This window comes from Mustela putorius, unplaced genomic scaffold (genome assembly GCF_011764305.1).
Source record: "Mustela putorius furo isolate JIRA1106 unplaced genomic scaffold, ASM1176430v1.1 tig00003962_pilon_pilon_pilon, whole genome shotgun sequence".
NCBI classification, from domain to species: Eukaryota; Metazoa; Chordata; class Mammalia; order Carnivora; family Mustelidae; genus Mustela; species Mustela putorius.
In genome coordinates, this window is record NW_025422106.1 from 11,350,812 (window position 1) to 11,376,266 (window position 25,455).

General features: G+C 51.8%; 1 protein-coding gene across 8 annotated transcripts; it reads right to left on the reverse strand.

Moving 5' to 3' along the window:
* Positions 1-526: 526 nt before the first annotated feature.
* Positions 527-24,240, reverse strand: SEPTIN4 (septin 4). 8 transcript variants are annotated; one of them, XM_004747285.3, is made up of 14 exons: positions 22,545-24,204; positions 21,847-21,891; positions 20,431-20,438; positions 6,467-6,760; positions 5,999-6,092; positions 5,475-5,561; positions 4,856-4,979; positions 2,252-2,386; positions 2,022-2,139; positions 1,831-1,932; positions 1,546-1,642; positions 1,295-1,457; positions 1,008-1,107; positions 527-742 (listed from the first exon to the last, which is right to left on the reverse strand). In XM_004747285.3, the coding sequence occupies exons 1-14, from the start codon at positions 24,130-24,132 to the stop codon at positions 683-685; spliced, it is 3,015 nt and encodes a 1,004-aa protein (XP_004747342.1). In that variant the 5' UTR covers positions 24,133-24,204; the 3' UTR covers positions 527-682. The 8 variants fall into 8 exon arrangements, 7 of the variants coding, with proteins under 7 accessions (XP_004747342.1, XP_012909109.1, XP_004747349.1 ...); XM_013053655.2 differs by lacking the exons at positions 20,431-20,438; positions 21,847-21,891; positions 22,545-24,204 and adding an exon at positions 11,677-11,988; XM_004747292.3 differs by lacking the exons at positions 6,467-6,760; positions 20,431-20,438; positions 21,847-21,891; positions 22,545-24,204 and adding exons at positions 8,126-8,186; positions 11,677-11,812.
* Positions 24,241-25,455: the final 1,215 nt, after the last annotated feature.

Genomic DNA, 25,455 nt, shown 5'->3' on the forward strand with positions numbered 1-25,455 from the left:
AATATTGAACTTCTCGAGGACGATTGTACTTTACTCATTCCCAGCACTTACTTTAGTGTTGGATGATCCCAGGGGTTTCAGTATTTGTACAGTGTTCTAGCACAGGCTTCTTGGGAGTGCAGAGCTTAATTCTGTGTATACCCCTTTTCCCCAAATCAGGGGAAACAGGAAGTCAGGAAGCTGCATGCAGGTAATACCATGTTTTCCCAAGAGTGGATATCAGATCCAAAGCATCTATAGAACTGAAAATACCGTATGTGGAAAAGATGGAGAGCGGGTCAGGCCCCAGAAAAGAGAGGATAGAAGTGGTCAGTCTGATGGAGAGGCCAGGTTGGATTCTAAGTGGAGACTGAACCCTCATAGAGAGGGTTCCTCTCCTCATAGGAAAGTTTGCCCTACTCCCCCTTTCCTCTTAAAAGCCAGAAACCAGCACCCTCCTTCAGCACCCTTTAAAAAATGGGCCCTAGGATCTTCTTGGTCTCCAGGAGGAGGTAAAGACACAGACAACGACACCAGAAGGCAGCTATAGACTTGTTAAACTTTATTTCCTCTGAGTCTCTGGGGAGGCAGCAGGGATGTAAGGCGAAGTGGCAGTAGCTGCAGGGGCCTGAGCAGAACTGGTGCTGGGAGGGGCCGGCATGGGCAGGACGAGGAGATTTAAATATCCAGGATTCAAAGCCAGCTAATGGGTCTCTTCCATCTGTCTTTGGATTTTGTGCAGCATCTCCTGCATCCGCCGCAGCTGGAATAGGCACACACAGCGAAATGGGGCCATTTAGAATTCTACAGTGTTAGGGAAGTGCACCCAAGCTCTGATCCCTTAGCCAGGGCCATCGTAGCCCAGAGTTATGATGGAGACCCTGGGTAGAAGAATCAATCCCTCAATCCAGGACCCAAATAGGTCCCAGAGCCGGATCTTCCTACTCCCAAACCACGAAATATTGAGGTTTATAACCAAGCAGGGGCCTTCCATGCTGTCAATCCCTACCACCCCCTACTGCTCTCACCTCCTCATCTTTCTCTCGGATCAGCCTCTCCGTTTCTGGATGTGTCCCTGGTGGGACAGCAGGGATGGGAAAGTCGGTACCACTCTCTCGAGTCAGTTTGCTGAGGGGAAGGGGGAAAGGGACTTGGTAAGGCTAAGGGGAACCCAGCATCTGCTTGGACTGAGCCCAGGGCCTGAAGAAGAACCAAGGAAGGGCTTGTTCTCACCCAAGGCTGCGTTTGGGCTCCCCACACCCTCCGCACACACACACCCCCACACCCCGCCCTCCATCCTGGCTTCTGGCCATACTTGCGATTCCTTTCTTTCACCACCAGGCGGGTCATGCTCTGGATGCACTGTGCCCTGTAGTTCTCATAATGTGTCTCCCGCGTCACATCCTTCAGGTCCTGCATGTGAGTACGCACCAGCATTGTCCTCAGCTTCACAAAGTCGCAGTGTCCTGGGTTTTCCACTGCATAGCAAGGCTAGGGGTCAGCCAGGAGCATGGGGAGAGCTTCTGAGGGCAAGGAAATACCCTGGTCACAAGCTCAGTGTTTTACCTTCCACGATGCCCCAGGGGTAGAGCCGGCCCCGAACTCGCCGCCCTCTGGCCTCTACCACAGTGTTGCTGCCAATTACAGCAAATGGGATGCTTTCCTGGAAGAAGTTGGGGGGGCACTGTCAATACCCCCCCACTCTTACCTGTTCCTTTCCACCTGTATCTCTATTTTCTCTGCTTCACTCTAGGAAACCAGGGTCCTCTCCCACCCCTTACAAAGAATTCTGCTTCCCTCTTCTGCTCCAAAGAAACAAGATGGAAAAGGGATGCCCTGGGGTGGTCCCACCTTTAGGGCTTGGTCCTGTAATTTGAAGTCCTCATCCTCATCAGAGTCACAGTCTGGGAACTGATAGACCTTGATTCCAAAGCGCTCAATCTCCTCTCGGATCTGGCAAACACATGAGAGGCCCACAGTTCTGGGGACCCCATTCTTTCCAGAAGCCCACCTGCTCCCCATCCCCCACCAGCTTCCCTCACTTTGCGTTTCTTGCGCTCCACTTCAGGAGGTGTCAGTGTGTCCGCCTTGGCCAAGATAGGCACAATGTTGACCCGCTGATGCAGGGCCTTCATGAATTCAACATCCAGCGGCCGGAGCCTGGGGAACAGGAATGTGTGACCACAGGCTAGCAGCAGCCCTGCCCTGGCGCTCTCAGCCTGCTCCCTTGGCAGCACCTGGCGGTGACATGAGCCTCAGGCTCGGACCATACCCGTGGCCAAAGGGTGAGATGAAGTACAGGCAGCAGTGCACCCTGTTGTCTTGGATGTTCTTGCGGTTCAGGCCGCTCTCATCTCGGAAATACTGCTCGAACTGCTGGTCGATGTATTCTGCCACAGGCTTCCAGCTGGGGCAGGGACAGACAAGCAGAGAAACTGTGGGAGTGGGGACTGCCTCTTGAGCTCAGGGACTACAGAGTGGCCCACGCCCTGGGCAGTGTCCTCAAGCCTCTGCTGTTCCCTGGCTTGCTTGCCCACGTCTCCAGGGAGGTACCTGGGAGCAACAGGGGTGTATCTCGCCTGTCCCACTAGAAAATCAGATGAAGCACACAGGCAAAGTTCAATAAATACTAGTTTGATGAGAGGAGACCGAGGTGACCAGACCAGTAAGAATAAGGTACCTGCAGGTGAACACCCCTGGAAGCCCTCAGTCACATTCACAGTCAAGTTCATAGTCCAGCCTCTGAACCTTTGCTCGTGTGCTTCTACCCTCACCTCCACCTCTCTAAACACACCCCATCCCTCAAAGCCATAGCCAAGAACGCTCTCTTCTGTGAAGACTCCTTGCAGTGGGCACAGTGCTCTCCCCTTCTCTCCACCACACCGTGAAATCATACTTCATATGATTTTATAAACACACACACACACACACACACACACACACACACACACATTCAAGAACTCCAGTTTTCAAGTCTTTCACTCGCCTATTATTTAGCCTCATCCTCCCTGACAGGTGCCCAGACAGGTAAACATGTAAGCACCGTCACTTTCATTTCATATAGGAAGAAACTAAATCTACAGCAGCTAAGAGACCATCCAAATCATTTTGGCTAGCAAATTTTCTACCCACCCAAGCCCTTGACCTTCTGACTCCCCGGCGTGTTTGCTGCAACACTGCCTGGCCTATTCACTAACTTGAGCTGATTGACACACATGTGAGAGAACAGCTTCTCCCCCACCCCTGACCCCCACTAGGACCATAAGCCACTCACAAATCAGGATGATTCACATTTGTTCTGTAGCCCTTAAAATGCCCAGCACTGGCTGGACACCTAGTATGTGCTCAATAAATTCCTGCTGGTTGACTGAACGAATGTATGTGCAGGAGCACTGTATACTGTGAAAGGCCAAACAAATTACTACTGTGAGGGAAAGGAGGAAGAGGTAAGTAGATTGACTGAAGGAGGGGATGATATTTGCTACAGTGGGAACCAGGTGCCGGTGGGCGTAGTTTCACGGCAAGCTTGGGGTGCTGAGACATATACCTAGCAATGATGATATGGAGGTCACCTCAATCCTTTGGGAATATTTCCATCAGGAGACCACAAACTGTGTGCCAGCACAGTGCCAGGGCAAGATTATAAGGAGAAATGGCCCTCCCCTCAAGGCTAAGACACTGCAGTTGAAGATGAATGCGCACGTTAAGTCAAAACATCATATACAGTAATGATAAATCTTGGGGATCCAGAGCACAGAAAGGTCTATAAGGGTCCGCTGAGTCTGTGAGGCGATTACCCAGGGGCAGCTTTCTGGGCGGGCCACCTGTGGAGTCGGCACAGGCCCCTGATCTCAGAAGGGCCCACCCTTGGTTTGCTTCTCTGCGGTGGCCATCTTGAAATTCGTCACCATTTTCAACAAGGGACCCTGCACTTATATTTCACATTGGTGCTACAATTATAATCTTAAAATCCATAAGTGTAAACAGCTCTTACTTTCATTTTTAATGCACATTCACATGCGTCATTTGGGGTGATTTTCAGATCAACTGGGCAAAGTGGTAAGGCCGGGATGTTTCAGCTGAAGAAACAGGAATGCTGTCATTTGCTCAAGCCCATGCAGTTACTTAATGCTAGGTCAAGGTCTGAACTCAGTCTAGTGGTCTTAGCAACCCCTGCCTGACTTCATTAAGGGCACCCCCTTCTCTCCTGTCTTTATCACTCATTCTCCTTCTCTTCCAACAACTTGAGTCCCACCATTACCTAAGCATCCCTCCAGTTCCTAAAAAAAAAAAAAAAAAAAAAGAAAGCCAAGGATGATGGCATGTGTGGCAAAGCCACCTTTTCTTCTAGCCTAGAGGGTGCCTGGAGTTTAAACAAAGTTCAACCTGTTTGTCTCCCCTTCGCCTCTTCTTTCTCCTCCTCACCCATTCCTCAAGGCACTCTCATCCCTTTAATAAAAGTGGTTTGTGGCACCTAAAATGTGGCTGGTGAAAGAAAAGGAAGGAGGGAAGGAGATGTTTATTGAGCAACTACTAGATGTCAGGCCCTGTGCTACATGTTTTCAGTTGGATTTACTTTTTTGAGGCTTACTTGTCTTAGATCTTCACCCCCACTAAGTATAGGTCAGAGTCACAAAGGACATTAGAAAGTATCTATTCCAACCCTTTCCCTCTCATTTTACAGAGGAGACAGCTACCCTGTAAGGAGCAGTGGCATGCTCAAAGCCACAGACTTTCCTCCTGAGAATTTTGGTTATGTCTTTGCCAATGGATGCTCATGTGTGGGGTGTGTGTGTGTGTGTGTGTGTGTGGGTGGGTGGGTGGGTGGGTGTGTAATGGGAAGAGGGCATCTGGGACTGTGCTTGGTCAGACATACCACTCTGTGTTGTTGACTGCATCCCCAAAACCCGGTGTGTCCACAATGGTGAGCCGCAGCCTCACACCCTTCTCTTCTATATCCACTGCATGTTTAGTGATCTCCACAGTTTGCATGATCCGCTCTGGAGAAGGGGGAAACTGAGGCCAGGGCAAGGGCAAGGACCTGCCCAGTCAGGACAAACCGCCCACCCCAACCAGCTCTGCTGCCCAGACTGCCTCATCCACACTGCCCCCCTTCCCACCCCAAGCTGACTGGGGGCCTGTTCTCTGGGAACCAGCAAGGAGCACATTTCCCAACACAGGAAATGCCGGTGGCTGTTGGCTCTGGCCCCAGCCTCTTCTCTGCTCCCGGCTCTTTTCTTGGATTCCTGGAATCCTTTGGGGGTCAGAGACTCAGAGAGCAGGATTCTGGTCCCTGCCCTGCTTCGGCACCCAAATCTTGAGGGAGCTGGCTGGTGGGCTGCCAGGCTACATAGGCCTACAGAGAGATGCCGTCAATCCCTCTAGGAAGCCATGGTTTCCTGCCTGCTGGGGAAGGCCCCCAGCCCCCAGGCTCTGGCATGGGTTTGATTTCCCAAGTCTGCAGGCCTGTCTGCACGCCCCTCTCCTTTCCTTACCTTCAGCGCTGAGGAGTTTCCGGTCCCGGTACAGATCGGTGAGGAAGAGGCTATTGACAAGAGTGGATTTCCCCAGGCCAGACTCTCCTGATGGGGGAGAGAGGACAGAAGATAAGAGCTATAGCCAAGAGGCACCCCCCCTAGAACAAGCTGTGGAGGGAGCTGCTTTCTTATCTAATTGGGAACAGACAAACAACCATAGCATTTTAGAGCTGGAAGGGAGCAGAGAAAACAGCTTGTCCAGCCTTCTTATTTGAATGAGGTCCAGTGAGGGTAAGAGATTGCCCAAGGTCACACAGAAAAAGGCAAATATTGGAAAGCTGTTGATCAAGTGTTCTTTGTACCACTTCAACGTCCCCTCACCCCCCACATACACACTTTTGGCCACCTACGGCTCTTGGTTATTTGCCAAAAAGACACAGCCACTGGCTGCTTTTTCCTTCCTTACCCATACCCCCTCCCCACATATATACCATCCCTACCTGCAACAACCCCTACCCAGTCCAGCTCTTCCCCTCCTCTACCTGCCACCATGAGGGTAAAGTCAAAGCCCTTCTTCACAGACTTCCGGTGAACTTGATTGGGTAGGGTCGCAAAACCCACATATTCCTTGTCATCCTAATGGACAGGAAGGCAGAGTGCATCAGAATGAGAGGCAAGAGGGGCCCCAGGACCCAACACCAGCCTTTTCCCTCCCTCCTAGGTCTCTGCCCCCGCCCTGGAGGAGCACTGTCACACTCCTTCGAGGGCCCATCCAGGGCCACCAGCTAGGCTTCTGCCCCTGCTAACAGTTTGCAGTGCACATGAGGGTCAATGCCACGGAGCTAGGGCTGACACAAGACAGAGAACCCCAGGTCAACATGCATGCATGCATGTGCACACACCTATACAAACACACGTGCCCATACACGCACATACACTCGGGATCTCTCTGCTCCCTCCCTGGGTCTTCCTGCACCAGCCCACCGAAGGCCAAGGGCTGGAGGTTCTACCTCAGAGGAGTCATAGGGATCAAGCTTGCCCCAGGGGCTGCGGGGCCGGGCTGAGGGGCTGAGAGGGGCAGAGGCAGAGAAGCACTGCTGGCTGTCAGAGGCCTGGGACCACGAGGGGGTTCTGAACTCCAGGTCATCCTGGTAGAGGTCCGGGGCCTGGGGCCTTGGCTCCAGGACTTGGGGCTTGGACCCCCAGGTCTTGGCCTCTGGTTGGTGGCAGCTCTCGCTTCCTGGGAAATCCTTCACGAACTTGTTCAGTTCTGTGTCATCGGTGTCCTCCAGGAAGCGCTTGATCTGGGGGGGTGAGGGGTGGGTAGGTGGCACGAAGGGGAGAATGAAGGAGGAAGACAGGAGAAGGTAAGAGGGGGAGAGAGGAAAGCGCTTGCAGTTAGAAGGGAAAGAAACTGCACTCGCAGCCAAGCCAGAGGAATGCTCCCCATCCCTCCCTCACCTGCTCCTGGGCCTCCCAGTGGAGACATCAGGAGAGACCCCAGGATCCAGGAGCAGCCCTGGGCAGTCCCCAAAGTCCTTTCAACTGCTGTTGGGGTCTGAGTAGCTCCAGTCCTGATGCTCCCTCTGAACAGGGTGCTCACCGCCCTGCCCTTCCTGGGGGTCTGGCCAAGACATGGCCCAGGGACTGCCCTAAAGGCCAGGAAGCCAGACTGAAGAACGGGGAGCAATGGAGGTGTTAGAGCTGAGAGGAGGACGTGGTTCAGGCTTTAAGGAGAGTGCAGAGAGTCAGTCAGAGTGAGGGACAGGGAGTAGGGTGGGGTGAAGGGAGCTGCCGGCCCAGGTAAATCAAGGGCCAGCAGGGGCTCTGTGCCAGCCGTCACTGCAGGTCAGTGAGCTCTAGTACCAAGGCACAGACTCTACTGGGGGTGCCCACTTCCCAGGGCTCACTGCAAAGAGCTCAGCACAGCTGATCTGACATCTGACCCCCCCCCATCCAGACACCGTGCCACATTGGAACCTATGCCAAGGCCAGAGGGCAGAAGGGTAAACCTGCCAGTGGATGCTGAGCGCAGGATGGAAGTGAGCTAGGAGAGACCCAGTGAGGGAAGATATGAGGACACTAGGCTACTGACAGCCCCTAAATGGGAGGCACATGCAGGAGGAAACACCCTTTGGTTGTCTCTTGCCCCCTCTACCTGGGGTAAGCTTCAGCCAGCAGTGTAGGAGAGGATCTGGCCTGAGCCGTGAACCACAGGGGTGGGTAGGCAAAGAGTGGCCAACTCTGTAGAGACCTGTCCACCACCATCTCCAGCTTGGAAGAGAGGTCACTTCCCCCCACTCCTGCCATCCCCCTCCAGACCCAAAAACTTCCTCTCTCATTGGGGAGCCAGCCCCCTTTGTGGAGTGCCTGGCAGTGCTGGGCTCAGCTCTGCTTCACAATACCCACATGCCACCTCCAGACAATGGACAAGGACCGGCTTCAGCGGCTGACTCACTCTCTGGGTTTTGGCCAAGCCAGTGGGGGCTATCCCAGACCACTATGGAGTCCCGGCCAGAGTGCGGGGAGACAACGTGGCCATAATCTTCTGCAGGTCCCCAGTTTACAGAGCAAGAATTGAGGGAGGCAGACATACACATTGCCAGGTTTATGCCAGAGGAAAGGGACTGAGATAGAGAGGATGCAGGGAAAAGTTCCCTAAGAATTACCTTCAGGCTGTCGCCTCTCACGTCCCCACACCTGCCTGTAGCTATAGTCTCCAGGGCCCCCCTGGACAGAGGGAAGGAAAGACGCCCTTTAGCCTAGAACTGGAACCAGCATGTGGGGGCTTAGTGAACAAAAGAGGCTGTCCTGAAGCAAGCCTAACAGGCTTTTCTCACCCATAATATTTGTGGGATCCCAGTGGAGTAACTGTCCATCCTAGTTTGTTTGCTGTCCTGGCATAGTGATGAATTGTGCCCCTTTTCACACAAAGTGTCGCAGGTTGGAGAATTCATTATATCGCAACAGAGAAGGGATGGGGCTGCGGGGGGTAGGGGGCATGGGGTGCAGCAGGTCTTGTTTTCTGGCAGCTAGAGTCTGGGGAATTCCAGAAAATCCTGCCTCTCTGCATAACCCCACAGTGACCCCGCACTTGGTCCCGGTGAAAGATGACTATGCTCCACCAGGTTTCCGCAAGGACACACTGAGCAGAGGGGCAGCAGTTAAGGGAGAGAGGAAGACACTGATGGGGACCCCAACATCCCCAGTCTTCCAATAGTCACCAGGAACCCACCATTCCTGGATTCCCTGCCAGTCTTGGCTGCTCATCAGGAGTTAGGACACTAGGGTGTTCACCTCCAATCTGCCCTCCCCCAACCTCAGCTCTCACAGTGACCAGATCATTTTTTTACTTAAAGCCCCAATCCCCATCAAGGCAGGAGGGAGAGAGGTCGGGTCCCCCCCACCCCCATCTCCCAGAGAAGCACCTTACCCCAGCTTCAGTCCTGTCCTCAGGGACAGAACTGCTTTGCCATCCCAGTGAATGGTCCATGTCCCAGGCTTCGGCAAGCTCTAGGTCTAATTTTATCTCCCAGGCAAAGTTCCTCACACACGGAAACAGCCTGATCCCGATGCTCTTGTTGTAATCCAGCTTCCTAGCTTGCTCCTTTCCCTTTCTCTTTGACCCCCCCTGTCTCTGTCAGGGGCCAAAAAAGCCTGTGGAATGTCGTTCCCCACCCCCTCCTCCTCCCTTTCCCTTGGCTCCCACCCTCCAAGGACAGCTCAGCTGCAGCAGGATCACTGTTTCTCTGCAGTCCCCTCCTCCTCTGATTGGCTGTCCCATGACGCCTGCCTTCTGCCTACCCCGGTGGGCACAGCACCAGCCTCCCCAGTCTGTCTGCAGCACAGGCTCTTGATCAACCTGACCTCTCCTATTAACCCCCAAGGACCCTGAGGCCTCCAGAGGGTCGTGAGCTGTCCCCAAGGTGATCTGGCCCATCGGCACATGGGGACAGCCACCCAGGAGACTCCACTCCTAAAGGACTCCAATCTCTTTCAACTTAACTTTAAGCCATGCTGAAGTAGGGTGGGAGGTCTTATAATCCCCTGGAAATATGTTCTCATGGGAATAGCCCTGCTTTTCTGCCCAAATGTCCCTTTGTGTTTTCCTAGCAGGGAACCCCACTGTCTTGGGAAATCTGCCCCTAGATTTCCCTGTGGAGTCCCAGCCACAGGGGACTCCTCCCACCCAAGGATACCTGACCTCTGACTCACGGGGACCTATATCACTTCCATCACCCCACTGTTCCCAGAGAGTCAGTGGAGGAGCTGCTAGCACTTGGTCTCAGAGGGGCATGAGCTCTGGCCCAAGGGAAGCTGGCACCCCAGAAGCTTCAGAACGGCCAATTAGGTGGGAGACAGACCGAGGGGCCTGGCTGGGAGTGTGCACATGGAGTCGGAAGACCAGCGTTTCTGGTTTGGCCAGAAACACACTCTATGATTTTGAATATTATCTTAATTTCAGGGCCTTAATGTCCAATTGTGAATGGCCCTGTCTTGCTTCTCAGGAAGGCGAGGGAGAGATACCTCAAGCTTTTGAACCTGAGGAGAAAAGGTGCATTTCAAGTCACAGGACAATTTTTAATGTTGACCCGTCATTCTTTTCCCATGCAAACTGAAACCCCGTTGGGTTCCTGGGCTGGAGAGCACTCCCCCGCTGTACCCACTGACCTCCAAAGTAGTTGGGACACTGATCTCCTTTCAGAGACAGACCCCTTACAGAGGAGTCTGGCTTGACATGAACACGTCAGCCTAAGAACTGGGCCTAAAGGGCCTATAGCTGACGACTCTGGTGGTGGTGGAGTGTCTTTTAATTAGAGAAGAACAGGGTGGCTTCAGCCAAGCTGAAAGCAACAAGACCTCAGCTGAACTGAACTCAGTGTGTGGCAGAAAAAGCTCCTCTTGGTCCCTGCTGGGCTTGGCATTGGGGACAGTCCATGCTTCCCCAGGCTTCCATCACTGGAACGATCACTGCGTCCGTACCCATGTGGGGAGAAGTGGGGCAGGGATAAAGACAAGCACCACTTGGCCTCTCCCAGGAACCCCCTTCTGGGGAAGGTCACAAGGTCACCAAGACTTCCTAGCCAAGCCTTGGGCCGCAGCCTAGACACAGCTTGAAAGACAAAAGCTCAAAATGTTGGCCTTTCCAGACCTGGAAGCCTCTGATTCCAGTGGGCCCAGGGAGTTCCTTTCTGGAGGCTGCCCACAGCCAACATCCTGCCCCACAGGCTGATCATGGATCTCCTCCTGTAAACAGCCTGTGCCTCCCAAGGCGAGGGCAAAGGCTGGGGGGCTTCCAAACTGGGAGGAGAGGCTGGCATGAGGGCCAGAGACCCTGACCCCCCTCATAATGCGTCTGTGGCAGGCTCTGGCAGGATGGCAGCAGAAAAGCTGACCCCCTTATAGTCAGACATCAAAGCTTCCCACCTGGGGGTCCCAGGAGGGGGGGTGACTATTTCTCCTCCAGACAGGTGGCAGGAATGAGCTCCCCCAACCCCCACTGCTGCAGAGGGACCTGGTTTGGGGGAGTGGGGGAGTGTACAGTGCAGCAGGAGGAAGCTTCCCATGGTTCCTGTCTCAGAGGCAGAGGGACAGAGCTGATATCACCCACGGGTAGGATGGTGGGCAAGGCTTCGCTCGCTCTCTCAGGGGTCCCCCGGGCAGAGGACGCAGTGGGAAGAGCCTGGTTGCTGCTCTGTGCCAGGCTGCAGGAAGGAGGGCCCAAAGCGTCTCACCATCCCTCCTGGGGAGGCAGGCAGTATTTTTAGGCCTCTTCTGTGTGTTTCCCAATGGAAGCTGGTACTGGCCCCTGAACCCAGGGCAGGTGGGTGAGGAGGGTCACCCAGGTAACAGCTGACTCAGGCAAGGGCGGGGGACCCTCAGCTCCGCCTGTCGCTGACGCGCCTTCCACAGCCCAACATGCGCGTCTCTACTGGCGGGCCCCCACCCCCACCTCCGCTCAGCACTGACCCACCCCTCAGTCCAAGAACACCGGCAGCACCCTAGGACTCGGGGTCCGCTCCGTCGCCGCTCGAATCAGAGGGAGAAACTTGGAAGCTGCGACGCAGCGCCGTCCACCAGCATTGCCCGCCAGCCCGCAGCCGGAGACAGCGCCTCCCGCCCCGCACAGCCGGGGCTGCTGCGCCGCGGGTCCTCGCGGAGCCGCCGGGAGCAGAGGGCCCTGCGCGCCTCGGCCGTGCCCCGCGCCCGCGCGCCTTACCATGGCTGCAGCCCGGGCCGGGCCAGCTCCTCCTGGACAGCGTCCGAGGGACCCGCGGCCGAAGCTGCGAGCCGACCTCGCCGGACCGCCGGCCCCCGCCTGCCGCCCAGAGTGCGGACCGGCGGGGGCGGGGCCTGTGGCGAGGGCGGGGCCAGCGGGCCCTGGGGCGGGGCCTGCCCTCAGAGATCGCCGGCGCCTGCCGGGGTGCCCGGGGCGGGCGGCGGGCGGCGGGCGGCGCGTGCGGTGGGCCTTGCAGCCCGAGACCCCGGGAAGCGAAGGGTGCGCAGAGGAGCTTAGTACAGCTCTGCACTGGTCACCTGGCTCTTCCTTACTCAGCCCCTACGAGTGGCCTCTTCAGGCAGCACATCACAGTGGGGACTTGAGCAAAAGCCCAGAGATGTTTTTGGAAGGAGAGGGGTTTTGCCCCATGAGTTGGGAGATAAAACATTAGTTACCAAAGGTTTGCAGGAAATGAACCCGACTGACGTCCAAGTTTTAGATTGTCCCTACACACTCCACACCTCCTAAAGTAGAATGTCGGAATGCGGTAGAGGTAGAGAACCTCTCTACCCAAACTATGAAGACGAGACAAGAGGTTCCCTTCCTGCAGGACCCTAGATTAAAGATTAAAGAGGATTTGCTGCATAAATTATCGAGGGATCATCTGCTGGAAGGATGGAAGGGAAGAGGCCTAGTGGACTTTATGGGGCAGTAGAGCCTTGTCTGAGGCTGAGGAAAGTGGGAGGGCCTCAGGAGAGGCCAGCCCAGCCTGAGCCTGTTCTACGCTGGACAAGCAGGTGAGATGCTGTGGGGACAGATGCCCCAGCGGCTTTAGAGGCATTAGAGGCTCAGAAGGGTCATAGCAGCAAGAGAGAAGTAGATGCTTAGAGGGTGGGGAGTTGGTAGGGATTTCCTGAGCTAATACAGGTCTGAGCTGGTCAGCTTCTGTGGAAGTTTCCAGAAGCATGCCTCTCCCTGATTTCCAAGAGCCTTCCCCAGAGCAGGCTGACTGGCCCGAATACGCTTTAGACAAAACTGAGGCCTACGTAAAACATGGCTCTCTCTCGCTCTCTCTCTCTCTCGCTCTCGCTCTCTCTCTCTCTCTGGAAGTGCCAGAGCCTGCCTACCCTATTTCTGTCTGATCTGTCACCAGTGGTCATGGTTGGGATCAAGTTAGAACTTAGCAAAGAGAGGGAAAGGGCCTAGGTATGCAGATGAGAACCAGCTCAGAAAATGGGGCATGACTATTGGAGATGTTATTGGATATTTGGCATTGGTGGACTGAAGGATGGAAGGGGGGGGTGCCATTGCTTAAAGAAATCAGGGGTATTCATAAGCTAGCAAGTGAGGAGAAACCTGCCTAGCTGGGTGACCTTGGGCAACTCACTTTACCTCTCTGGACCTCATTTTCCACACCGGAAAATGAGAGACTTAAATTAGGATAAGGGCCAGCAGCTTGGCTCAGATAAGAGGGAACCTCTGAAGGTATAGAGAGGTTCCTGGAAAAGGCCTGTGCTAGACCAAGAGATCTGAAGGAAAACAAAGACATGAAAGAGTTTCTTTAGAGAAAAAGCAATGGCTATTGGAATCCTGCAGAAGTAGCAGCAGCTGCTGCCGTCAGACCCGAACATCAAACTCCAGCTACACAAAGGCCCACTGTTGGGAACTAGCTGTAGGCCACTAGTACTCATGTATGCTCTCATAAGACTTCCACTGGCATTCTGCACGGCCTGGGCTAGGGGTGCTGGGCCGGGGTGGGAGGTGGGGGAAGCCCATGTCAAGGAAGACAGGCCCCATCACAAAGCCTTGTTTTCCACGATTGTAAGTTCCCTCCTCCCACTGCCCCAGTCCCTGGCTATAGTCCAAGTGTAGACACAGACACATCTCAGAAAGCAGCTAGGCTAGCTCATCCTCAGCTGCGGCTGGAATCCCAGCTCCGCGCTGGCACCTGCTGCCCAGGCGCCAGCGAGCTCTGTGAGTCCTGAGGCATGTTCGTGCCCAAGCTTGTTTAGGGGAAGTGAGCCCCTAGGAGCGGCCTGGGACTGTGGGACTCATCTTTAAGCCAAAACTCTAAGGAGCTTGGTGCTCACAGTGCCTTTGTAATCGCTGTATCCGATGCCCAACAGGAACCATGCTAAAAGCTAAAGGCAGACTTTGAGCCATTCCGTAAACCTTGAGTGCTAACCCTGCCGCACTCTGGGTATCTGAGAGAACCTGGCCTAGGCTTAGGACCCCATGCCAGCTTAAGTGATTATCTTACTGCTTGAATGTCCCTTCCCCTCCCTAGGCCTCCGTTTCTCCCACTGAAAGCTAGGACCAGACTCCCCACAACTCTAGCGCTCGTGTTCTGGGGTTGGTATGGTAGAGTCTGACACCCAGGCGGAAGTGAAGCCGAGATTCAGCAGCCCTTGTATGGGTCACTGACCACTGAGTGTTCCTCCCCACCTCCAGTTAGCAGGTGGCCACCCGACATTGCCTCAGTGCCCCTCAGCTCCTGGAGCTCTGGCTCTTATGATTCAACATCCCACCAGGAATTGACCCCCTTGACTAGAGTACAATTTCCCAGGTACCACTGGAGTTGGGGTATGCAGGCCAAGGATCTGGGGAGTGGACACTTTGTTTGGCACAAAGCCTGAATCTCCTGAAAAACTCAGATCAGCACACACCTCCAGCCTGCTAGACAGGGCTCCCTCTGCTTAGGTCAGGCCAATGTGGTCTGTGTTTAAAAAAAACTCGTGGGACGCCTGGGTGGCTCAGTTGGTTAAGCAGCTGCCTTCGGCTCAGGTCATGATCCCAGCGTCCTGGGATCGAGTCCCACATCGGGCTCCTTGCTCCGCAGGGAGCCTGCTTCTCCCTCTGACTCTGCCTTCCACTCTGTCTGCCTGTGCTCGCTCTCACTCTCTCTCTCTTACAAATAAATAAATAAAATCTTTAAAAAAAAAAAAAAAAAAAGAGTCTGCCTTCGGCTGAGGTGGTGATCTCAGGGTCCTGGGATCGAGCCCTGGATCCCACTCCCCACTTCACTAGGATTCTGCTTTCCCCTCTCCCTCCTGCTCATGTGCTCACACTCTCTCTCAAATAAGTAACCTTAAAAAAAAACTCGTGGTCCCTGCCATTGGGCCTTTCCTGCCTACCCACGGGTGAAGGTTGTGGGGCACCAAACTAAACGAGGATGTTGCACGTGGACCAAGCCAAGGCCCAGGTTCAAAAGCTAAGAATAAATAGTGATTACCACAAGAAATCAGGGTCTCAGATCTATATGACTAGCAAAGGCCACTCTTGCCTCTGGGTAGCAGAGTTTCTCTTAAGTGGTACAGGAACTGAATGTACCTCCCTTCCCCCAGAGGTGATGAGTCACTGATGATATAGTCAGAGGACTCTAGTGGGACCAAAAGGGCTAGCACTGGGTTGCATCTTTCAAGGAAATCTTACCTTGTCTGTCCAGAAAGGCCTGTGGGAAGAAATCAAAATATCCCAAGCCCCTCCCCTGTTCCTATTGTTCCCCAGTGTCCCAGGATCCTGGGGCAAGCCTGAAATATGGGTGGCAAGGCCAGAGAGCACAATGTTTCCTGGCACCTGCTGTATGGCTATGGTGAGGGGCAGTTCTGGAGCCAGCAAGGGCAAGAGGCATGCAGAGGGCCCTTCCAGCACCTTCTCTGCAGTAGGGCAGGGCACAGGAGCTGAGAGATGGGACTTACATATGCACTGGAGTTGCAACCCCCCCTTCAAGGGCCTCCACCTTACCTCCCAACTTGCTCTTGAATACCTCCCATGGCTAAAAACTCACTGACTCTACTGCCCATCAATCTTTGGCAGTAATTTACAAAAGGTCTTCATCATACAGAGTCAAAATCTGTGTCTACTTGGACTACCCTCCAAGTGCCTCTGTGCTAGAAGCCTTGCTAACTTATTTCACTGGACTTTGTTTGGTTCTTCAATGTCCATGCCCTTTCAAGTGACCCATCTGTATACTTTCCTCTCCCAAACGAACCACAAGTCCCTCAAGGACAGGGAGTATATGTTCGATTTTAACCTCTACTCATTTCAATTCAGTGAACATGTGATGTCATATCTTCCTGGATGACCAGGCCTCTGCCCCCAAGAGGTATCTGATCAATATGAATTGACTGAAAGGATTCATTGATTGGCTTTCCACTCTGATTTTTGGAGCACAGGGAAGCCTTGAGGCTCTTGGGCTTCACTGGCCCAGAATTTGCCCTTCATTCTGGCTGTTCACCAGCTCATACTCACCTCCCAGCGTCATAGTTCACATGCAGAGACACAAATGTTACCCTTACTAAAGCCTTTCCCTTCGCAATCCGTGATGTCTGAAGGTACTGCTGAAATATTGAGAAGTGACTTTGCAGGAAGATATGGCTATGGAAGAAGGGTTTCTATACCATGTATAAATTCCTAGGGCAGGATGTTCCCTAAAGTGCTCTCGATTTTGAGGCGTCAGCTCTGAGCCTCAGTTTCTCCACCCGTGAAATCAGGAGAAAAAAATCCGCCTCATGAGATTGCTATAAAGATTCACTAAAGTAACATGCTTAGAAAGGTGTACACAGGGGTGCCTGGGTGGCTCAGTGGGTTAAAGCCTCTGCCTTCGGCTCAGGGCATGATCTCAGGGTTCTGGGATCGAGCCCCGCATCGGGCTTTCGGCTCAGCAGGGAGCCTGCTTCCTCCTCTCTGCCCACCTCTCTGCCTACTCGTGATCTCTGTCTGTCAAATAAATAAATAAAATCTTAAAAAAAAAAAAAGGAAAGAAAAAGGTGTAGATACTAAAATGAGTGGTAGCTATTATCTCAGCTAATGAGAAAACTATCAACACCAAATCAGCAACCATCAGCTGTCATAATGTCAAATGCTTTCCCTCCAAAAAAATGAGGAATGTGCATGTGTAATGGGTGTAGAGGGAGGAGAGAAGAGCCTGAGACTAAAGTGACATTGGAATGCCCATGCTGCCACCAACTGTAGAGCCAGCCTCCCCACCGAAACAGCACTCCAATCTCTAGAAAGCATGTCTTGGTTTCAGACTTACTGAGCGGAATTCCCCAAAACAGCCATTGTGGAGACTCCCGGAGCTAAATGACTTCGCCTGTGGTGGGCATGCCTAGGAAGTGACTCCGGCCAGCCCTATCCTCCCACCTTCAGTGCCTCTCAGGAACTGCCTCACATTCTGTTCCCCTCCTCCAGGCACTCCTTCAGCCCCCAAGGTGCAGCTGTCTCTTGCCTCTCCCCTCGGCAGCTGGGCCAAAGGCAGCTGAGCAGAGGAGGGGAAAGGGACATGGTCGTTTCTGTCCCTCAGGATAACCTTCCTGTGGCTGAGCAGCTGTCAGGGTGACTTCTGTGTCACAGATTTTCTTCCTCGCCCAAGGATGCTCTCTGCCCTTTGAAGTCAAGCTCCCTCATCTACTCAGGCCTACTATTTCTCCTCTTACTTGAAAAACCCACCATCTCAAATACCACCAAGCTCTTCTGACAGTAAGATACAATGTTGGAGATGGGTTCCAGGCAGGGAACCAAGGAGCAGCTTCTGGAAATACACCAGAGAGTCCAAAACAAAAGTGGCAGATTCTTCCCTATGTAGAATCATTCTGAGAACATCAACAACAACAAAACCCAAGGGATTCTGGCCTCAATTCTGCCATCAAGCCCAAGGGAGGGGCATAGGAATTTCCTGCCCCCATTTCATAGGCAGAGGGACAATCTGCTCAGGTCTCACAGGGCAGGCAGGACATCACACCCCTACCCTGTGCTTCCAGTGGCTCCTGCTGATGTACACTGCACCTTAGCCTGTCCTAGGGTCATCATTTGCCCTAGTTTGCCCAGAACTGGGAGGTCCGGTCCCAGGACACAGGTTGCTAAAGCAGGAATATCCCAGGCAAACCCTGATGAGCTGGTCAACCTAGACTGTCCCCAAAATAGCAAGTGTGGGTCAGAGGTTATCAGCCTCCCATTTGGCTCTGGACTTCGCTGCCCATGGTAGCTGGAAAACAAGGCATCACCTGACAAAAGAGCAGCTGGGTGGCAGGGGTCAGGCTGTTATGAAAAGCCCCCCAATGTGCCCTGCCCCACTTTCAGCAGCTCTGCTCCATTCTTTCAATTCCCTCTCTTTTCAACTACAGGCCTCTATACAAAGCAAGAGAAAATGAGGGCAGTGGGAAAGATGGTTCAAGGGTTCCTTTCAGACAGCCCTCCTCCTGGCACTCTGTTAACATTCCCAGGAATGCGAAGCAGCCCAGCATTTCTCCTAGACTCTGTTTTTTTTTTTCTGTCGAGGAAGTCTACCTGAGCAAAACTTCCCCAAGACTCAAAAGCCAAAGAGAGGCTGGTCATACCATCCCAGAGGCCAAATGACATGTCACTTTAAAGGCACCAAAGTCTGCCTTAGGTATCACTGAGATGGCCTCCCCTGGTTCCTGGCCTCTTTTCCAGAGTTGGTTTCTTGCATAATTGATAGACATAGAAGGGAGTAAACCACCTTGTCTGCTGACAGCCTGAGACATCGTTTTCAAGGGCAAGTAGGTTAGGTGCCTTGAGGACAAGGACCTTGGGGCCAAGGCAGCCCCATCCATCAGGGGCAGTGCAGCCCTTCCCATCAAGAGCTGCTTTATTCCAAGGAATTCCCCAGGGCTTTGTGAGAAGACAGCCCCAGCTGACCCAATAGGGGACCTTCCTGTTGAGCTTTTGCTCGTTCTGATACCAAAAACAAAACCATTAGGAATGCTTCCCTCAGTTCAGCATAACCTTCTCTGGGGAGATTCCAGCCCCTAATGTACCAATCCAAGGATGAGAAGCATCTGTAAGCTCTGCTCCTTGGACAAAAGGGCCTTGAGGAGCCACTTGGGAAGAGACTGACACTTAAGAGAGAAATGGTTGAATTGGGCTCTGGCCCCAGCTGTGGACCCAGAAGGGCTTGTGAAGCTCAACAACAAACATATGGCCACCCCCAAGCCAGGAGCTGTGGCTGGCCACCAGAGAATGCCTGCCAGGAATGGAATCTGGAACAGACTCTACAGTCAACCATTCCCAGATCAGAAGAACCAGAGGCCTTGGACATCCGTACCACAGATTCTCTCTCGTGGGATGGCCTGTGGGCCATGCAGCCTGGAGAACAGAATGGGGAAGGCCTAGCACTCTCACGCTTTTTGAGAAGTCCCTGGCCTTCTCCATGCCACCCCACTTCCAAAGAGCCAGAAAAGACCAGCAGGCCCAGTCTCTCCCCAGCTTCTCTTCCCAGCTTCTGGGGAGCAGTCCTGCTGCAGAACAGGGCTAGAGAGCTGCAATTATCGAGACAGGATAAGAGCTATTTTGGGAAGGAGCCGTCCTGCTGCCAAGGCTTTTGACTTCCAAAACTAAAACAAGATGCACCAAGAAAGAGGGTGAAGGTGGGGGGAACAGGGAGGAACTTGCTCAGCCCAAACCGTCATATCCTGAAGGAGGGAAAACACTAATCCTTTCCCAAAGGTATGTAAGTGCATCAAAGGAGTGAGCAAGAGGCTAGCTATTAAGATACCCCTGGTTTTGAGAAGGAGGATATAACTTGATCCCCTGCCACACACACATCCCCTTGATGACAACTCCCTCTCTCCTAAGACCCTGCAAGAACCCATATTCAGTCTGCTGCATTTATTTGGACATTTGAGCACAAACTATTTCATATTGTTGTTTAAATGTTTCCTGTCTGTGTCTTATCTCCCCAACCAGACGGTAAGTTTCTCATGGCTAAAGAATGTGTGTACTCTTGAGGTTTCAGTGCTTTGCCCGCACCACAACCCCACCGCCAAACAGTGCCTAGCAGAGTGCTAGGCATCTGAATAAAGTTGTTTATGGAAGGAAGGGATAGAGGGAGGAAGGAAGGAAGAGAAGAAGAGAAGACGGAGAAAAGGATTTACCGTCTTGCGTGGAGGTAATCTCTAGAAGTAGCTGTTCCCACCCACAGTGGAGCTCAGGGCGTAGGGCTGAATAGGAAGTCATGGAAGAGGGGGTGGCAACCACATTTCTGGCACCTCCCCTTCAGCTCTTTCATTATCTGAGCTCAGGCTATCCTGCCCCACCTCCCTTGTTTGTTTTCTGTTTCTATCTGTCATTAACTGTCCATCCTGGGCTAGCCCATGGGTGGGACCCATTAGAAGCCCATGCTAGGCTTTGGGTAAGGTAGAGATAGGGTGAGAGAAAGAATGGAGGCAGGAAAAGCTCAAACTATCTCATCAAACAGGGGCCAAGAAGAACTAAAGTACTTAGAGGAACAATGCACTGTGAAATCAGGACACTCTTTGCCAAATTCAGGACACAGGGCTGCCGAGAGCAGAGTTTACCCTGTGCCTTTCAAAGTTGAGAACTCAAATAGTGTGTAACCCAGAAAAGTACTCCCTTTCTGGAGTGCCGTAGGCTGTAGCAAGGAGAGCCAAGTGGAGACTGATCCAATGTATGGCTTTCCAGACAGCCTTCACATGGAGCACTTGGCAGGATTTATCATCTCTCCAGGGCTGCAACTACCTCAAATAGCGCCTTCGTGCAAATCGCCCTCTGGGGAGATGCAGTTCTACAGGTGCACAGTGCAGTAAGGAGAACGCAGGCTGGATTCTAGCCCCCACTTGCCCTGTTAGGTGCCCTTGTGCAGTGAACAACTTGCCGAACCATAAGGAGCACTTCTATCTCCCTCCATTCTTACTTCCATGAGAGGTTAAGAGGGGGACTTGGATAAGGGGGAGCACAGGAAGAATGGAAGTAACTTCCCAGGGGTGTTCTTACCTCCTCATCTGTCATAATGGAGAAGCAGAAGTCAGGCATTCCCGGGGGCAGCAAATGGAATTCAGAGAGTACCAACAGGAGGGGGAAAAAGAGAATTTTACTAAAGATATTTAGTAGACTTGGGCATAACCTGGCCCAGCATCCTTCCAAGTGCAAGTGGCCCAAATAGCAACAGCTAGCATTTACTGAGGGCTCACTGTTGCCAGGCACCACGCTGAGTACTGTAGCACCACGCTGTACGTGTAGTAGCTTGGTCAGTCCTTATAAGGATCCTAAGAGGTTGCTACCGTTCTCATTAATGAGGAAGCTAACGACTGGAGAGAGAAAATAACTTACCCAAGGTCACCGTGAGAAAATAAAGACAGGGCTCAAACCCAATACTATCACTTCAGAGTCCATTCTCTACTAACTTCAACCTTATAGAGCTTTGCTCCCTCTGAGGGGCAGGGATACCCTTCTCTGCTCTTCGCTGCCCATCACTCAGAGGGTTTGTGCTGGTTGGGACTGGATTGCATTCCCAGGGCTCTTCCCCCAAGCCCCCAGGAACTTCCTCATCCAGAGCCCTGGCCTCCCTCATGCTCACAGACTAAAGCATGTTTTGAGCTATAACATTCAAAGTAGGAACTCTTTGCTACTAAGATTCACTAAATGAGGGTTGGTCCCTACCTTCCCTCCCACCAGAGAGGTCAAGGGAACAAAGTGGGAGGAGGGTGTCTGGGGACACTTCTCTTAAAGATTCTAGAGTTGGGGGCAGCTGGCTAGCTAAGTTGGTAGAGCATGTGACTCTTGGTCTCAGGGTGATAAGTTTGAGTTCTATGTTGGGTGTAGAGATTACTTAATAATAAAATCTTAAAAAAAAATAAAAAAAAGGATTCTAGAGTTTGTTATAGGACCTACTGATGGCCTCAAGGCAGAGGCCTGACATCCCTGAAGACCCTGCTGGGTAGCAGTCTATGCTCCCCAGGTCCAGCTACCGGGGCTTGAGGAGAATTCTGAGGAACCAGAGAGAGACAGAGGAGACCCATCAACCTGAATTAGTGTGGAGTCAGCCCTGAGGAAGACTATGAAATAGGTAGTTTGTCTTGGTGACTTGTTTTTTGTTTTTGGTTTTTTTTTTTTTAAATCACATGAGAGGCAAGTCCAGCTCAACTGTAAGGCAATGGGCTTAAATTGTTTTCCATTCCAAAAGTGACTACTTCCCACTGAAAGGAGGCTCCTGAAAACAAAAAGTTTCCAAGTCCCAAAGGAATGACTCTAACAGTGGAATTATAGACAAGATAAGGATTTCCTCTGCTCCTTCAAGTCAAACCCTGGTCCTGACAGACTTAGCTCTATAGATACACAGAGATCACCCTCCCACCTGTCCTCCTGCCTCCCAGACCCCACAATGGATCCATAGGACGGAAAAGCACAGACCTTTTAGCCAACAGATGACACGAGTGTACATTTCCTCAGAGACATCTGAAAGTAACAGAGATTGTTGCTTTTTTTCACACTGTGGGATGTACATCCCTCCCCCCACTACTTAACATCTCCCTTTCTAGTTCCACATTTCCCCTCCCAAAGATGCCCTCAGCCCTTGATCCTCTCCATGAAGCCCCTGAAGACTAAGATTAATTTCCCTGCTCCCTTTTTTCTCCACCCTCTTTGTGCCGCTATTAATGCCTTTTCCCTCTTGGAAGTCAGGGTCCTAATGTATCTATGCCCCCACCTTCTCCATTTTGTTGTCAAAATACTTCCCTGAGAAACTTATTTTCTTTACTAGTCCTTACCAGCCCTCACCCCAGCTTAGTTCTTCATTCCCCCATTCTTGGGATGCACTTCCCACCCTGCAAACCTCTCTCTACTACCTTCCATTGAAAGGTTAAGCAGCGTTGCCTGGAAGAGTCAATGGCTGATGCCAGCCCAAGCATCGTCACCGATGTCATTAGCTTGGAGCTCAGAGAAGCTGGAGGGGAAGGAATGGAGCAATGGACTCACGGGTGGGACTAGCTTTAGTACTGGCAGGAGGGCAGCTCTGAGGCCTAGAATGAAGAAGGGGCTTTTCCTGCCCACCCCAATGTCCCACCTCACTACTTTGGGACTGCACCTGGGCAGACTGCTTCTTCACATACCCACGAAGAAAGCACTAAACCTTTCAATGGGTTGTTTGCAGGTACACTTGAAGGCCTGTGGCACTTCGCTCAACAGAGCCTGGTTTAGAGACTCCTTTGGTAATGAGAGTGGTGGTGGTGTTGCTGGTGCTGGTGGTGGTGATGGACTTGCCTTCTCTCTCTGGAACATCATTTCCTCACAGAAAGGATTTGAGTCCATTTCAAAAAACGACAATAAAGGATCTGGGGGAGGAGGGGACTCAGACTCAAAATCAGGTGTTGTCGGCCGGCTTTGGGGTGTTTCAACTTCAGGACTGAGTAAGGTCCACCATGAGGAATCAGGCCCATACCTAGGTAAGGACCGAGGGGGTAAGGGCCGAGGGGTCAGTTCCAGTTCTGCGTGGACAGAGGGCTTTTGGGATGGTCCTGGAGACATGTAGACACTTTCAGAAGGCCTTTGGGTGTGCTGCTTATAGCTGCGCTCTGGAGTGACAAACGTAGGTTTGGGAGGGCTCTCAGACATTGCTCGAGATGTCACCCGGGGTGCTGGGTGTAGTAATTGTCCCCCTGGGGAGATGGTTACCCTGCGGCCAACCTCGTTGTCTCCTCGGGTTGAGGGCCTCAGGTTAGACTCTACTTCTGTTGGTATTGAGATCTTTGGGGAGGACTTGATGTCAGCAAAGACAGAATGCTTGGGGACAGACTCGGGATCTGGACGTGCAGAAACTCGGCGTCCACCATCCAAATCCTTAAGGACAGAGAGTCTGAGGGACGATTCCACATGCATATTCTTATGCAAAGCCTTGGGTTCTGTACAGATTGAGCTGGGACGATTCATTTCAGACTCCTGGCCAAGGATCCTTCTCAGGGCTGTCCGAGAGTCTGCACTGACACGGGCACTGCTATGTTCTGGGCTAGAGGGTCTCCTTGGAGATCTGATCTCCGTAGCCGTCAAACCCTTTCGGATGGGCTCAGTTTGTACTGCTTCATCCTTTGGGCAAACTAAAGTCCTACGGCGAATTTTGACCCCTTGTGGGTACTGGACCTTGGAGGGTGGGTCATCTTCTTGTAAGATTTGTAAGTTATCCTTCTGGTCCACAAAACTCAACCGGCGAGAGGATTTGGCATCTGGGATTGAGTTGCGATTACTCATGTCACGCCCTGGCTTGCTCTCAACCCCTCTTCTTGTCGATTCCTCTCTGGATAGACTAACATTGCGCTGCATCTGGACAGCATGGGAAGCTATCTGATTTTGATGGCTCTTTCGATGAGGAGAGGGATGGCGGGATGTTTCTGATTTTGATCGAATCTCACTTCCTCGAGGGATGGGTGTTCCAGCAAGGCCAGGCCCTGACTGAGGGGAGCTGGATTGAGGATAGTCTGATGTTGAATGGAGAGTGGTGAGATGCCCAGCTTCTGATCTTCGAAGCAGTGAAGGGCTCATTTGGACCGAAGCATGTCGTGAGCTCGAGGCAAGAATGTACCCTTGTTCCCGCTGAGAAGTTGTGTTGGTATCCTCAGACCCTTTTGGTGCTGAAACTGCTACCTTGGACCCAGCTTTATTAGTCTTGACCATCCGATACATGGAGCTCCTCTGGGCAGATCCCATATTTTACTGGCTGGCTTATACTGAGGGTCTTAGTGGAGTCTGGAAATTTCCCCTCAGTTTTAAATGCTGCTGTTCTTGCACTCCCACAAAAGTGACTGTTATTCTAAGAGTGTCTCAAATAGTCCCCTTAGCTACCTGCCTGGTGATGTCATAAAGGAAGGAGCTTCCTACTAAACATCCTGGCATATAGCCACAATTGTTTTTAAGTAGATTCCATGCCCAGTGTGGGTTAAAAATCACGACCTTGAGATCAAGAGTTGCATGGTCTACCAACTGAGCCAACCAGATGCCCCTTCAGAAACAATTCTTCAGAGAATCTCAAGCAGTAACTGCAAGGAAACTGAGGACTTATCTTTGGAGTTGACACCGCCAAGACTTTGGTCAAGTTCTTAGCAAAACCAGATTTTCATAGTACCACATAAAAGGCTCCAGATTCTCCCTTCTAGGAATTCCAGGACTCATCCAGAAAAGAAGTCAACCTGATTATTCTACTAAGGCAAGGCTACTTAACTCAATCACTCTGTGTTAGTCCCAGTTTTAGTAAGACACAATTACAGAGTTGTCCCAATTTAGTTTAATACTGCACTATATAGAAGTAAAAAAAAAAAAAAAAAAAATAGAGCTCCAGCCTTTTCTAGGTTTCAGAGGTGGTTTGGTTGACCCTGAGGTAAAAATCCAGATTGCACAAATCATAAATTCTCATATTCTTGGCCCAGGAGTGAGCGTAAGATTGTAGGAAGGATTCGAAGTTAGTCATTGGTTTCAATCATTAAAGATTCGTTGTGCACCTTAGACAAGTTACTTGACCTTCCTGAGCTTTGGTTTCTTCATCTGGAAATCAATGTCTGGTAGATGTCATATAACAAATGTTAGTGTCCTTTGCACAATCCTCTCCCCTCAGCTATCCTGATTAGATGGACTCTGGTTCTTTCCTGATTTAAAGAGTGCCTTTGCATCTTGGATGATCATTTTGGATCAGAGACACGATCATCTTTCTTTCCCTTTGACAGTCTCCTCTCTACCATATCCACATCCCACTTTGAAGGATCATCATGGTTATATGATGGTCAGATTCATTGTTTCTGGATCTTTAAATTCACCTTGATTAAAGACAAAGTTGAAACCAAAACCAAACATATTTTTAGGTAACAGGAATCTCAATAGACTAAGAAACCTTGAGCTACTGACACAAGTCTTTAGAATATAAAACACTTAGCTAACCATTATATCTTGTTTTACAGAAAAGGATAAAAGTAGAATAATATTTATAAGTTAGATATCTGAAAATACTAATGGTAAGCCAGGTTGAAGTGAAGATGTTTC

Coding starts and splice junctions, on each gene's coding strand:
- SEPTIN4 (XM_004747285.3), bottom strand. CDS start 24,132: ATGGGATCTGCCCAGAGGAGCTCCATGTATCGGATGGTCAAGACTAAT. Junction 21,892..22,544: donor GTTTAGTGCTTTCTTCGTGG/GTATGTGAAGAA, acceptor TGTTACTTTCAG/ATGTCTCTGAGGAAATGTAC. Junction 2,387..4,855: donor GCAGTCAACAACACAGAGTG/GTATGTCTGACC, acceptor TCCCTGCCCCAG/CTGGAAGCCTGTGGCAGAAT.